Source organism: Dermacentor variabilis, chromosome 5 (assembly GCF_050947875.1).
Source record: "Dermacentor variabilis isolate Ectoservices chromosome 5, ASM5094787v1, whole genome shotgun sequence".
In the NCBI taxonomy this organism is placed as follows: Eukaryota; Metazoa; Arthropoda; class Arachnida; order Ixodida; family Ixodidae; genus Dermacentor; species Dermacentor variabilis.
Window position 1 is genome coordinate 78,991,121 of NC_134572.1, and position 15,665 is coordinate 79,006,785.

The following is a 15,665-nucleotide window of genomic DNA, read 5'->3' on the forward strand; positions in this document are numbered from 1 at the left end:
TTTGTGGAAAGCTCGCAATCATGCCCTTCTGGTGAAAAGAATCTTGTGTCATCTCTTGAGAGTGGCATCACAGATTTGGTTATATTGCCTCCGTGTTTGTGGCGTCCGGTGAGGTGCCAACCCTTTTTCTAGCTAACAGAAAAAAGTCGTGTAGGCGTACGACAGAAAACCACGGGATAATCTACCATGCCGAATCCACCACGCGTTTATGACGTTCTGCCAGGTCGAGCTCGTTCCACAGTCTATTTGCCGGCTTTGTCCTTCACGTGAGGCCAGCACGTGCCTCGCGATGGACACTCTCGTCCACCGGCTTATTGAACCACAAGTGCGAGAATCACGTGACGAATGCGTGACTGGGTGTGCGCAAAAAGATCCACATGTCGAGAACTACTGCACGGCGGCAGCGGGGTAAACGCATAAGATACCAACCCGGTCAAAAAAAACGTGCGCGCGGCGGATGACGTGTCTCCGAGGCATCGTCAATGCCTGGTAACTCGGCAATGGAATCGCCTCGGCACGTCACTTACCCAGATGCTGTTGAAGTGGCACTTGGTGTCGTCCGAGAATGTGACGCACAGGGTGCTGTCGCTCACCTTGCGCACGTCACGAATCATCGGCTTGGGGACGTTCTCCTCGTCGTCCATCTCGGCCAAATCCGACGTGATGGCGCGAACGCCGGTTCCTGCGTACAGAACACGCGTGGGACGCATTCTCTATCTCACGCCGAAAATGCGCGCCTCAAGGTCAGTTCAAACACTTCCGACCACCTACAGTGGCCTCACCACAGATTCCTTAAGCTCTTAAGATTTTTTGTTATATTTTGGTGTCGCAGTAAACACTGAACAGTAAACAACTGCTTGTATTTGCTAGAAGCCACTGCAGAGTTTTGTTTTGGCCATTACAAGATTACAGATTTACTTGGACATACATTAATTGAGGCCCTTCAGTGGTGAAGGCCTAAAATATTAATTATGGGATTTTGCGTGCAAGAACCACAATCTGATTATGAGGCACGCCGAAGTGGGGGATTCTGAATTAATTTTTACCATCTCGCTTTCTTTAACCAGCCCCCTATGCACGGGGCGCGGGCACTTTTTCCATTTCACACTCATCGAAATGCGGCCGCCGAGGCCAGAAAATGACTCCGCGACCTCGTGTTTAGAAGCACAACACGGCAGCCGCTGATCCACCGAAGCAGGTAAGGGTGAAAGCTCTCAGAAGATAAAGATACATGAGGGGAAGTCATTTTGCGACTTGTGTCTTCACATGAATAATTGATACTGGAAATTGTTTGCCTGCACCAAGACTGCTTGCACTAAATTGAACATGGTATTTAAAGGCCACTGTAGCTGGAATTGGAACACAAACTGAATGCTAGTGAAATTGAATTGAATTCTTACCTCCATTGCGTGCAGCAGCACTTCTGAGGAGACCACGGCTCTGAGTTAGGCCCGAAAACAGCAGCCTTCGGCAAGCTGCACGAAAGAATATAACAGGTTACGAGGGGGCATCAAGGCTGAGAATTTTAAAGAATGTCATTCTGATTTTCGTGATTCAGTTTTCGACTGCGCCGATTATAATTATAGTCGTCGTTATGGTTTAAATAAGCCTATAGATGAAAATAAACTTGAACAATAATTAATTCTAGCATATTATACCGAACGGAAGAAACTCGTTTTTGTTATCGAACTTGCATGACATGGGACACCTCTAACACCATATATGGCTTGGTCCTTATATGATGTAAAGTGTAAGAAATCAACCATATTTCTTTAAATAACGTTTTGGTGCAAGTTTTAATCACTTCTGTTATTCCTTTGGAAATCGCATGCAGAGACAATGCCAGACGTGCAGCACAAAGCATCCCAAGTCTATGTTCGCCTTTCCAGGCCGTTCTGCCCCAAGCGTCCACGAAGGGCGTTGAACCTGTCCGCAGAGGATGCCCGCTCATCTGGATAAGGAGGTGGACCTATTCTCGCCAACAAAAGCTTTGAGGCATAAGAACAAAAATAAAGATAAAGAAAATGGAAGCGCGATAACTCGTAGCACCAGTTTAGCGTATTGTTGTTGGCACTGCCTGTGCTCAAACGCGAGCCCTTCAAGTTTAGGTCAGTGACCCACTTTGCCCCTCGGTGACGGAACCCACATGGTGTGCTCGCTTCTCCGAATTGCACGACGACACTGCAAAGGGCGTTGGGCCTTTCCTCCTTACCCACTCGATTCACAGACACCCACCTCCATAGAGTACCGTGCGCTAAAGGGTTAGAGCGCCTTTCAAGTCGAATGCACACCGTGTGGAGTAAATATTTACAATTCACTTGGCTTCGTCCTCCTTTTCTTCTCAGGCTGTGAAAAAACACAGTGCTTAACAGCAGAGAAATAAAGATACATGGAAAATAATGTGGTGGGGACCATGTATGCTAGAACGAGCATATAAGCAATATGATAAACTTACTTGGTGTTTTAAATCAAGCGTTTTCTTTAGCATTGCTTGAAGTTTAAGCTTTATGTGCTAAATTGACTTCCCTTTCGACGTACGGTGTTATCAGTATTGCTCATAATTCCATTCCTAAAGCTTGCGTGTCTCAAACAAGCCGACTTTACATGAGTTCACTGACATTACGCGTGTGTTGTCTAAACAACATGTAAATGAGGCCGATAGGACATTGTAACTGTTTTATGCGGTAAAAAAAGCAAAGAAAACGATGAGGCTTAGTGTAACGTAATTTTTCGTCATACCGATGCTTCCATTCCCATGTTACCACCAACGGTAACTTCGCATACTAGACCATTTTAGAAGAATCTGAATGGAAAATATGTCAAGTGAACTCAACTTGTGTTAACGTGTGAGCAAAAGTAATTCTTAATGGTCATCATCGCATTTCAGAGTGTACAATTGAATAAACGTGGCAAGCTGATGGTTTTAGGTTTTGTGACATGCTTAAATGAGAAAGAACCCCGCAATGCATTCGGAATCCAGAAGCACTAAAGCCAGCACACTTGCCTACACCGACTCAAACCTGCCTTGCAAGATGACCGTGATAATTGAGGCAGCAGTCTCTGCCTGCTACCCAAATAATGTACAAAGGCCTGCTTTCACAGCGTACACATAAGGCAACCGCCGTGACTTGTTATGTCTGTCATGAAAGCAGATTTTTAATAAGTGAAGGAGGCCTCTAAATTTCTTCTGGGTTCTGTAAGACGTTGTGAACGTGCACATTTTCACATAGATTTGTGGTTGAGGAGGTAACACAGATGAGAGATGAGGCGCTTTGCGCACTTGGGAAATGCCACTGGAAGCAGAACGTTCTCATTTGTTGTGCTGACAGCGTTCTATTTAACGTTATACAACAACCCAGCCAAGATTTGAGAATACCGAGAAACGAGATCCCAAAACAATTATTTCGCCAGCGTAGAAAACATTGTTTCATGTCTTGTGACTTTTTGAGTTGTTTCAGCCACAGACAAGCTCGCTTGCGCGCATTCTAAACCACGAATTATAATAATCTGTATTACATAAAACATTATAAAACAGCGACATATGTTTTTTGCCTCTTTTTTATTGTTCTTGTCATATCCAACATACAGCCGCGTACATTTTTGATTCGTATGACTGCAATGAAAAGCTATCGCAAACACTTCGTTGGCGCATTTTGTTTCATTCAGGCTTAACAATGTGCGAGAAGTAAACGGGTTAAATGGCTAAGCACTTCTATGCCTATCCAACGAGGAAACCCGCTTGTCCGTCACCTAAGACGATCGCTTTCAAGATAGGGCCCACAGCAGCGAGCAACTTGCCCTTTGTGCTGCCACTCGCTTCAACGTGAAATGAGCGGCGAGAACACAGCTCAGACGAAGCTAACAGCACTCTGTCCCCATCGCCGATCACTTTCAAGGTAAGGCCCGTTAAGCGCCCGCAGGAGTTCGTATAATCGCGGTTGATATTGGTTCGACGCGGATGGATAAGGCGCTAAAGAACGATAACGGCTTCTAATGATCGGAACGTCGTCACCACATCTGGCGCCGCCACCTGCTGTAGTTTGCTTGCGTCATCATTTCACCTTGCCCCGCCGTCCGCAGCAGTTCGTGTCCCCGTAGCGCTGTCATTTGTAGTGGCCGGGTCAAGTTTCATAACTTACATAATGGCTACGGGCTGCGTGGAGATGGGCAAATGCTTACGCGTACTTAGAAGACTGCTCGAGGAGTTTCTACGTGAATTTTTAGCTGCTTTATTCTTCTCTTTCCAAGTTTGCTTTTTGCCAGCTCGCCCCGTTGCTATCACGCCCACGAGCCAAGCCGATACCACGGCGGGGAGCTTCCGAGATGACACTCTCTCCCACCCTCCTCACTCATCCGCAGGCGACGCTCTGCTTTTGTAAACAATCTGATTAAAGCGATGGTTTCCCGGTTCACCATGTGCGCCCTTGCTATTCGACATGGTGCGGCTTCGACTTTTTGCTTGGTTTCTTTAATTCTTCTCACGAACTGTCCTCACTTTGTTATATAAAGGAAAAAACGAAAGGGGATGTAGGAGTGTTTATCTGGCGAAATGAAGTTATAAAGTGGCATCCGTCCATTAAAGCTCACAATTTATCTTTAAACCGAAATGGTACTGTGTGCCTTTTAATGACTTACGATCGCCTTTTTTAAAGATTTAGCGCTGCATAATAATAATGAAGAAAAGGAAGAGCGACCAATGATGCTCTTTAAACACATGAACCTCGCGTTTTGGAATTTAAATTATAGAAGAAAATATTAGACAAGACAGACTTTTTTAATGAGCATAGACAAGACATGCCAAAGAATATTCACACTATTGCGTAATGATGGTATAGGCTTCACGTGGTGCACTTTTATAGACTGATTCTGCCTTATACGGCTGCAGCTGTGAGTGTGTCAGGGCCCAGTCAGGCAACTGTTCGCATCTACCTGTGCCTTCCAAGGCAATTTTGTAAGATTACATTGTATAAATAAATTCATTAACTAATAAAGAGGAATAAATAATGCGTTGCTCTAAATCAGTACACTGCAGAGCCCTTGAACATCACTCACTGTCGGCAATCTTACTAACTACTTTGCCACTACAATCACGTGCACCCTACGTGCCAATTTTTAAACCCTCTCGTTATTCGACCTCAATGGCCTTTGGAACAAACGCTCAATAGCGTCCTTTCTTCCGTACCGTCCGCTTAACACTTAGGCTTCAGTGACCCTGTCAACGGGCCGCGGTTACTGATGATGCGCATCTGCGGCAATGCAAGTACGAGGTCGGGAATTCTTGCAGTAATATCTCCCAGTGATTGCACGTTCTTAAGCGATGGCTACGGCTGTGACAAGAAGGTAATTGAAGTTATTTAAATATCAAACCACAAACATACCTTGCATCTTGATTGCTCTCCGGGCTCCCCAAGCAGGCCTCTCATGCGCTCGGCGTGTTTATCGTCTATGCCCAGCAGTGCCGCCGTCTGCTTTGAAACTCGGCCGTCCTTGGGCGCTCCCGGTGACGTAAAAAACAGTTGCAATCTTCGCCGCTAGGCGCCCTGCCGAGTGAGTAAGGGAACCCGCACATACATGCGAGGGCACCGCTCCGGAACGCGTGAAGGCACCGAGTGCGAGCGGTCGGGATTCGGCGAGAGATGTCGGAGAAGTGGTTCCCTCGTCAACGGAGTGGCAGTGTGCGGAATTTAAAGAAATTTAGCACCGCGTTTTCTTCAATGCACAAAACTCCAACACACGGTTAGTATGCTGAAATGTTCTTGTGAACGAATATTTTATGGCGTCGAATATATGTCACTGCGCAGAATACGTGCCGTCTAAATTAGGAACGGCCTGAAAGTCGAGCCACAAGCGCGCGATTGCGGGTCTTCGTTCACGTACCATTCCTCCCAGAAGAAAGGATAGCTAAGCGGAAATAGTTCCATGCCCTATGACATGTTCATTTTCTTGCCTGCATGGAGCAAGAGCAGTTAATGTCATTAACCGTGTGTACTCTGTTTTGCAGCGTAATATTCCTGCGTTTGCAATGTATAATGGCGGTGTCCTTTAATTTTTTACTACATGCCCTCTGCTTACATGGCATTTGGCTGTGTATCCTGTTTTTGCCGTGTTTTATTGTAGAGTACTTACTTTGTACGGTGTTTTATCTTGGTATTTGTTTTGCATATTATGTATTTATTTGAATATTAAGTCTATCTTCCTTGCCCCTCTCCCCCCCCCACTTATGTAATACCTTCTAGCAGATGGTTTAGGGTACAATGAAACGAATAAATCAATATATGTACATAAACGGCTGGCGTTTTCATGGACGAAGCGGAGGGTGAAAAATCAGACTACTTCTCCTCCTTGCAAAAATATGACCGGAACTCTTTTGCAGCAGAAGGCGGCGCTAGAGAGCCGCTCTCTGCTGCATTACAGGGGTCCCGGAAGGGAGACGCTGGAGAAGGATGCCACAGCGCAGCTCCCCTCGCTACTTGGAGGAGGGCAAAAAGAAGTCGAACGGCTGGCGCTGGGAGAACGAGTGAGCCAGGCGGCTACGCGGCTCCGATCACGTCGGTGCGGCCGCGTGAACTGCGCATATGAGTTTTTGTTGTGCTCATTGGGCTGGCGAACGGCCGCACGCTGGGAGCACGCTTCGAAGAAAACACAACGCACCTGAAACTATGAACTTGTAAAGGCGGGAAAAATACCGTCTGATGCCAACACGCACGCTGCTTTGTGTTTTCTAAACAGCGAAGTCTTCGGCGCGGTCGCTACTTGTTGCAAGTCATTTAATAAGAAGAAAGCAATTTAGTTAACCGGCTCCCACAATTTTTGCTTGTTTTCTCAAAGGCAGTCCGGATCGGCCCTGGCTTTAAGGGGCGCGTGTAAGAGATCGTGGGCGAATGTTAACAGGTGGAGAAGAACGTCACCGCTCTCAGGCAAATTATTAGTGGGCGCGACTAGAATATCGCGAGCTATGAAAGTAATTTCATAAGAAGCTTTAGCACAATGCCAACTTCGATTTCGCTATTGAAGTACACGTAAACCGCAGAAGCGCTTTTACGAGACAACAGCCGGACGGTATTAACTAAATTAATTGCATTTAGGAGAAATAGGTTAAGCTCTGGCAAACAGCAGTACGAAGCCGAGTTTGTATTTAGGACCTTAAGTTTTCTACAAAACATTGGCGAAACTCAATGTCTCAAGTAATTTAAACGCGAAGTTTACAAATATGTAAACTTCGCGTTTTTTCGCGAAGTTTCCAAACTAACAACACATACTGCAGTTATGTAACCTGCATCTGTTAGAGCATCTAAAGCGGGTAAATTTGATAAATAAGTTAACCTGCTCGGTAAAATTGATTTATTCTTTGCGAGGATCTCACGATATTCTACTCGCAAATTAGTGGTGTGTTTTCAGAGCGGTGTACAATAAAGCAATTTTGTTCGCTTTAGTTATATTATTAGCGCAGTTTACAGAATGGCGATATTGTTTTTCATTGCTGAGGTAGAGTTGTAAACTCGATGGCTAAACTTCGTGAAACTCTGCAATTTGGAAGAATTTTTCTTAAAACATTGACAGCTTATATAATATATCCGCGTCGCGCGGTAACTAGTTTATGACATTTTCGTTGAAATTCAATAAACCACATCAACATCGGTGCAGTGGTTGCCAAAAAAAATGCAATTTCTCCGTTCCCCTACATTTACATAGGACCTGCCAAGCTAAAGCTTCCTTTTGAGGCCAAAAGCGAAAATTTAAATTCAAATGGAGAGATAAGCATCCATAGGCATTGCTTCTTTGTTACTATTAATAACCGATATTAAGAAAGGAACCGAAGCACTTCTCCAGCTATTTGATGCCTGGGCTAAACATGGTTTTCGAAATGGCTCGATTCCATCAGCAGCAATAGTTTCCTGGTGCCTTCTTTCAACAAAGAACAAGCGCAGACAATGACAGTTATGACAACAGGCTTAGTGCACCGGTCTCTCAACTAAGTACAATCAGCTTGCAGCTGTGCACAAAGCATGAAGCGAGAAGCTCGAGAGCCTCAACAGCCAACTTGACTTAGCTTACCAATGTGAATAATCGACGACTGCGTGAATAATCTCCATCTATGGTGAGCTGTAAGGCCACTATTACTAACTAAACATTCCTGTCAACAAACACGGTTCTTAAATAGCCAATGTCATTCATAATAAATGTACCTGTGAATATTTTGCATTGGTTTCAGCTATCTTTGCCTGCACATAACCAAGCCACTTCCCTAACATTTCTGCCAACGTTTCGTAGCACAATGACTAGTTTGATTCTTATTTGGGCTAAACACAAAACTTTCTTTTTTTCTTTTTCAGAAAGATCGAAATGACATTGTGACGGTGCTACTCTTAAGTTCTGCTCCCCACGAGTGCAAAGTCTGCACACTCAGCCTAGGCATGCCTGAGTAGGCAAACTCCTCAGACACAACGTGAGCACATATTGTGCGTCGCCTCTGTGCATACATGCGGCTGTGTCATCGTAGGCTGTATACGCTGATACTGCAATTCGTGCGCTGATACTGCAATTCACCATCATCCTCGTTCTATCTTTATGTCCACTGCAGGACAAAGGCCTCTCTCCCTGCGACCTCCAATTATACCCCTGTCTTGCGCTAGCTGATTCCAGCTTACGCCTGAAAATTTCCTAAGTCCATCCCCCAGATTCCTACTGTCCTCGAGTGCGTTTCCCTTCCCTCGGCACCCATTATGTAACTCTAATGGTCCACCGGTTATCTACCTTACGCATTACATGTCCTGCCCAGCTCCTTTTTTTCTCTTAATGTCCACTAGTATATTGGGCTGACCCCGTTTGCTCTCTGATCCACACCATTCTCCTCCTGCCTCTTAACGTTACGCCTAACATTTTTCGTTCCATCGCTCTTTGCGCGCTCCTTAACTTGTTCTCGAGCTTATTTGTTGACCTCCAAGTTTCTGAGTTCAACCGTTTTGCATTGCATTCTACCGGTTAGCACCGTCAGCATTTGTTAATTTGATAATGCCGGCCGTATATACTACAACCCATTTTTATTATTCTGTGAATTTCCATCTCATGACCAGGGCCCTCTGTGAGTAATTGACCTGAATAATCGTACTCCTGTGCAGTCTAGAGGATGACTGGCGATCCTGAATTCTTGTTGCCTTGCTTGGCTATTGTACATTTTCTTTGTCTTCTACATATTAATCTTCAAACCCACTCTTACATTTTCTCAGTTAAGGTTCGTTAAGAGTTAAGTTCCTCCTGCAAGGGCTCACATTTTCTGTATTATTTTCTATTTATGGTCACATAGGCTGCCGTAGAAATGATTATAGTATGTATATAGGATAACTGAAGCGGATTCAGTGCATAAATGAACAAAAATAAATACTGCAGCCAGCGCCTTAACAACTGTGTATTGGTATGTTTATTAAACAACATTAACTTGAAAAACGACGAAAAACATGCCGAAGCGAAGCGCCGTCTAAGGTGTGTGGGCCTTTAAGACAAACAGGCCCACACAAAAAAAAGAAACTTTACACGAACGTTTTTTCAGTAAGCAATATGAACAACTAGAAAGCATGGGAAAGGGGAGATTTCAGAGTTTTATCTTGTTTGCAAGACCGAGTCAACATACCGGAGGGCTAGTTGCAGCCATAGGGCCTCCGACGGAGTTGGCGCAAGGTTGTGACAGCGGAAATAGTATATCTGATGCCGGCTCCGCTACAGCCCACGTTATTATAGTCGACGCCGTGTTAAGGTTCCCCATACATTAGAACACGTACACTGCTCTACATGTACAGAGTTCAATTTAAGACCCGAATGAGAGCTGTGCTTCCTAAATGGAATGGTGCCTCCAAAGCTGCGGCTACAAACAAGGTCTACGGTCACGGAGCACAAGAGGGCGTTGAACGAAAACACCTCACCTTTATGTATAAGTCCTGGAATAGGGACTAATGATAAAAACAAACACGACAACACCTGCTCTTAAAGTTCCTCGGCAGAGCGGTTCGTATAGGGAGCACTGTTAAATTTGTTGTGCCGATCTCAATCACGGCAAACGTGAATATCTTATACTACTACGACACGTTTCTGCCCCGGTGACTGCTTGTCGCCCCTTCCAACACGTCAAGTGAGCACGCGCACATATAAAAGAAAGACTGCCACTACATAAAACATAAGAAACGCTTTGTGAAAAATGTCTACTGCTGGATTATATTTATTAGCGGGACGGACTTCTCATTACATTACCAGCTGTACAGCAGTGTCCCGAGGCAGTGCATGCATTCTCTAGAGTGTATCAAAACACGACTGCAGAATCACCAAAAGAAACAAGCGAAAAAGAAAACAGCCAATGTGCAAAAAGAACTCATTGCTCCCATAGACATATCGGACGTGCTTTCGCGGAGGCCTTCTGACGTTATCTTTATGTATTTCTCCTTCCAAGCATGTGACATCTCGACATTGCGGCAAACATGAGCAAAGTGAGGAAAGTTTTTGTCTCGTCAGTTTGCACGTTGGTGCGACAGCTGTACTGCTTGTAGGCGGCAATAGCCGATAACAAAACGCAGTGTCATCGGCCTAAACGTAGTATTGAACATGTTGAGAGACTTCTATAGTATTCAATAAATGAAAGAAATGACTGCGAAACTTCAGAAATACACTTTTCTTGAGCGATAAGTGAAACATAGTGCTTCAGAAGCGAGAAAGGAATAAAAGGTTTAGGTACGTTCATTTGAGTGAGGGAAAATAAAAAACTGAAGGGTCTTTTATCAGGGACAGTGGCATAGAAAGAGATGTGTCAAGGAGGTATGCGGAGGCATTTTATCTTTTATTGCGGCGAAAATATGTGTCCATTAAAGGGTCTTGTTTACAGTTTCGGTCAAAGTTCGCAAAAGTAGCCTGACTGCAGTGGGTATGTTTTCATGTACAGAACTAAAAGCAGATTAAAAAAAGAGAAGTCGAGACAAAGCTATGAAGGGAGATAAATCTCATGTAGGAACCAAGTGCTAGGAATAAATGTAGCTGTGGACATGCTGTGTTCGGCTAGATTGTGAGCCACAAAAGAAATATCTAAATATATTGCGAGTGTGTGCGTGGCTTAAGAAAAGGGATGACGACACATGATTATGCCTTCAGGGCTAAATCGCGAAGCAAGCAACCGATAAAAGGTATAAGCAATTCGTAACGTCAGCGCAGAATGAGCATTTTCACCACATTCTTTCACCAGAAGTATTCAGCGTCTGGCCTCAAACAACTGAGTAGTGCTGTGACGAACTCTGGTGACATCCTGAGGTGGATTCATATGAAAAATGAAAAAGCTGTTTGTAAACTCTGTGGGCGAATATATTGGTTTACTACGATGAAGATTTGCCCCGTCTCATGCATCATTGTTTCATTCACTGTATATTATTCGCTTACGGAATGCAGAAATGAGTGAAAAATATAGTGCCTTTTTAACGTGACTAGTAAGGAAGTGTATGCATCTTAACGAAAAAAATGCGCGATAAAGACGTAGACGAGAAAGAGGGAAACGACAAACACGAGCAATAAACATGGCGCCCGTGGTTGTCGTTTCTCTCTTTCTCGTGTATACGTCCTTTTCGCGCATTTCTACGTTAAGATGGAACCACACTAACTCGCCCAGCTCTCAGTTTTGAGGTAGTGTATCGATGGAAACATCGGGTTACGCTGTTAATAAATAAATAAATGAAAGAAACTTTATCAGTGGAACTACGAGAAGCTTACGCCCATCGATCTTTGGGCGGAATGTAATAAATACAGCACAAAGGAATGAATTAACAATGAGAAAATCTCAGTAAATAGGACTCATTACGAAGTCGCTAACAAAAAAGAAACAGACTTTTCATGTGTGTTGACAGGTCTGAATGTTTTCAAAGTTCCCAGTGAATCTAATATACAAGAGAGAGAGAGAGAGAGTGAGAAACGAAGAAAGAACAGCAGGGAGTTAACCAAGAATGTGTCGGATGGCTACCCTATACTTAAGGAACAGGAATGATAGGCGAGAAAAAGGAAAGACAAGAAAAATAATAAAGAGGCACGAAATGCGTAGCTATACATACAAATGATCATATTGGGCCAAGCTCATTAAGAGGCGTATTTAATATCTCTCAGAATTGGATACCCATGCACAAAGCTTTGAATTTGCGCGGCTGAAGCTGCGCTAGTACATTAATCATACGCACTGGACATGATGCCAGGGAAACGGGGGTAGTGGAGGGCCACGACTGGGCGAAGGAGAAATACATTTAAAAGAAGCTTCGTGTGGATTGGGTTTAGCGGCTTGATGCGTTTCGTCCGCCGGTAGGTCTCTTCATTCATATCAGTGGTCATGCACCACTCTGATATGCGGTCATCCGCTCTGATCGATTTTGTTCAGCTAGCTTAAGATCTCCAGAGGTATGCGCCTCTGTAGGCAAATCAATTTTGGTCATTCAGGGCGTCAAGCATTGATGATAACAAATAGGCTTGAAGCGAACGGAAAGACCAATTCGTAAAAGTTCAAACTCTGATTCAGCGGGCGTGCCTCTTCGTCGGACATGATGCTTAAGGCGTGTTTAGGTATACCATTGTGATTGCAGAGCTTTGCCGAAGGTGACCCTGCGTCGGGATCGTACTGACCATCAATAAGCTGAACGCCAGCTCTATCACCAATTCAGGTGTGCGTTACCAAGCTTTTGTGAAGCGCCTATACGTCGACTGAAGCTCATTCAAGAATTTTCTGCCACGTTCTGGGTGAGCCCTATAGCGGTGCAAAACAGACACGGTTAATCAGAGGTCATCGTTTTCAGCTGTTCAACCCAAGGTTGTTGGTTGGCTGACTCAGGACCCAGTCAGTTAACTAAATTTAACTTCAATATGCGCATTGCAGTACAGCACAGTGCAGTGCATTAAACGGAGATTGGCACTTTTTGATGTCCTGCATTTATGGAGTCGAAGACTGAAATATTTTGTGACTACATTCGTGCCATTGTTCATGCTGAATTAGTAAGAGGATTCATTTGGCGGAAATGTGCCCGTTTTCGCCGAGTATATTGGGACTGCTTTTGTTAAAGTAACTTGGTAGCGATGGCAGTAGGCTTTCATTCGACTGGAAACACTCTCTTTATTGCCATACGGGAATATATATACTCAAAACCGAAACGTTTGTACTTTGACGCCGGGAAGGCGCATTGGCCTTTGCCTGTTATCAAACGCCCAATCTCGCACTGGCAAGCAGAAATAATTGAACCTTGGACACAAGAGGGGCGCTATAACGTAAACTTATTCCAAACTCTTCTATACCAATTCTGTGAACAGCCCTCCACGAATCGTAAAAAAGTTTTCAAGCCACCACCGATGCACCTGTCTATGACGCGGCATAACGAAAACCGCGAAAATGCCCCAACTGATATGATATGTGCACGCTGATTATGCATGATTAGACCGAAAGAGAGAAAAATAATAATTTCTGATTCGGCGCCTTTCTCGGTATTAGCGGAAGAGGCGTTGTATGACCAATTACTATTGATCAACTCTTTCGGGCTGCACCCACTTTGCCTGTCTGTCACGCGACGTCACAAGACTGCGAAAACTCACTACGTCAGAATGATGTGTACGCGTTGCAGGTGCATTAATGTGCCGAACAAAATTCAAAGCTTTTCTGAATAGCGAGGCACTGCCCCGTTCCGAAAGAGATAGAAGATAGCTGCCCGCCGATCGCTGTGGCATTCGCTACTCGGAGATGCCTGGGAACATGAATTTATTTGCGTATGATAAAAGATTTTTCATAGCCGCATAACGTTATCAAGACCTTTCAACATGTATACGACATTGCTCTGCCAACTCTACTTTGCTGACCATGTGTTTTAGTGGCATTTTTAACCTTCCGTTGCACGCCGCCGTGATTTTCGACCAGCCACCGCAAGCTAAGTAAGGCGAAGCGGACCAATCGCAGACGCCGGCACCACCCTCCTCATTCTGTTATCTACGTTCACTGTGCTGGCTCGGCCCCACCGAAACTCTCTCCATATGAGCGTGCTTCTCACCTCTTCTCAGCCAGTTATATAGGAAAAACTGCTCAATGCAGGCAATCTATGCTATTCGCTTTGAAAGCAAAAGAAAGGGACGTCCTGTAAACGAGAAGCGTATTTGATTGGGCTTTTCAAACAACGCTGCTGGTTACCGCCCGATGCTTGCGTCGGTGGTTACGTAAATTTGACGCCAGGAGATTGGCATAAAAACAGATTGGAATAGTTTTACGTCATAGGGCCCCAGGGCTCCAGAAATTCGCGTAGTGACTACCATCGAATATTAGTTACCTTATCCTTTGCTCCGTAAAAATAAGTGTCACTTTGGCACAGGAGGAAAGAGGAAGCTGTACCATCATCAGCGTAGACACAGGATTTGATGTGTTTGTCAATGGATCAAGATACATTTCGCTGTTGTGTACTCTGACCACCACCGTAGTTTCTTGCTATAGCAAAATCTTGTGGAAGGGTACTTTAGTGTCTAGTATAGCCAGTATAGTTTTCAAAAAGCATTATTCCTTCTTCTTGTTTTGCTGCGTGACCATAGTTTGTAGAACACTCGATGTTGCTTCTCCGGGCTTGTGTAAAAAATTCCTACGCAGAAGGACATCTAGATTTACCAGCACCGTTAGAAACGTCTATAGCGTCTGTTACGAAGCGAATAAATTGACCAAAGCAACAAAGTTTATAAGCAACGCCTTATTACGCAGGGTTGGCCTCTTCGAACAATATAAAGCCTAAATCGCAACGTGAGATCCGAGCATATGCTCGGCGAGCAGCATACCCCCGGCCTACAAGCTTACTTTTACACGCCACGATTAAAGCGGCTAGTACCGGCTCTACACAGTTTATTTTAGAGTCTCTGATGCAGCAAAGCACAACTTTTGATTTCAATCATATCTCTGTACCCAAGTCAGTAGTGTCCTTATTGTATTAGCCTGCTTCTTCATTAATCCACGAAATTGACACTATTGTTCTATTGTACCATCGTCAGATGAAGTCGTATGAGTGTGGAATCCAAGAAGAAACATTCGTTGACATATGTCGCATATCAAGCTAGTCACGATGCATCCCATCGTAATCAGTTCCCAATAGATAGCCCTACTCGAAAGCTAGTCCAGTGTGAACAGCCATGCCCCTATATAGTGGCGTCTTCGATTTTTTTTAAGACTAAGATCTCGGTTGAGTGGGGGGTGCAGCTACCTGAATAGCGTCAAAACCATTTTGCTGTTTCCCGTGCCAGGTCTCTGAAAATGGCACGAAGAAAATTCTACTGCTGGTTGAATTTTCAGGCTGTCTGTACATGACGGCCGACGCGCTGGGAACGATAAAGTAACCATTTACTTAAAATTGTAACCTACCAGATGCCACTAGGGCAATCACTCAGAACACTGTCCCATTACAGTGTTCCGACTATCAAAACCCAGTAATAAACTTCGAACTTCATCGACAGGCCTACAGGCTGCAAGTAAGCTGTTCAGCTACAGTGATAAGTATCATTACTGAAAAAGTCTAACTCTATTTTCTTTTTTCAGATAAGTTAGGCATAACTGATATGTTTTCGATGACTGGGTTAATTCTAACACTCATGCTGGTATTGACAGTTTCTACACGGAATGCGTATTCCAATTGCAAGGGGTCATT

General features: G+C 44.4%; 1 protein-coding gene across 2 annotated transcripts in view; it reads right to left on the reverse strand.

Moving 5' to 3' along the window:
- LOC142582847 (gamma-butyrobetaine dioxygenase-like) overlaps positions 1-15,665 on the reverse strand; it is a 47,007-nt gene that overhangs the window by 16,318 nt on the left and 15,024 nt on the right. Inside the window, exons 1-3 of one of the 2 annotated variants that reach the window (XM_075692925.1) lie at positions 5,379-5,618; positions 1,401-1,475; positions 528-682 (exon numbers count right to left, since the gene is read on the reverse strand). In XM_075692925.1, the coding sequence (XP_075549040.1) occupies positions 528-682; positions 1,401-1,475; positions 5,379-5,385 (237 nt within the window). In that variant the 5' untranslated portion in view covers positions 5,386-5,618. Of the gene's footprint in view, positions 1-527; positions 683-1,400; positions 1,476-5,378; positions 5,619-15,665 lie in introns of those variants that run through there. The other variant, XM_075692926.1, reaches the window with a different exon arrangement.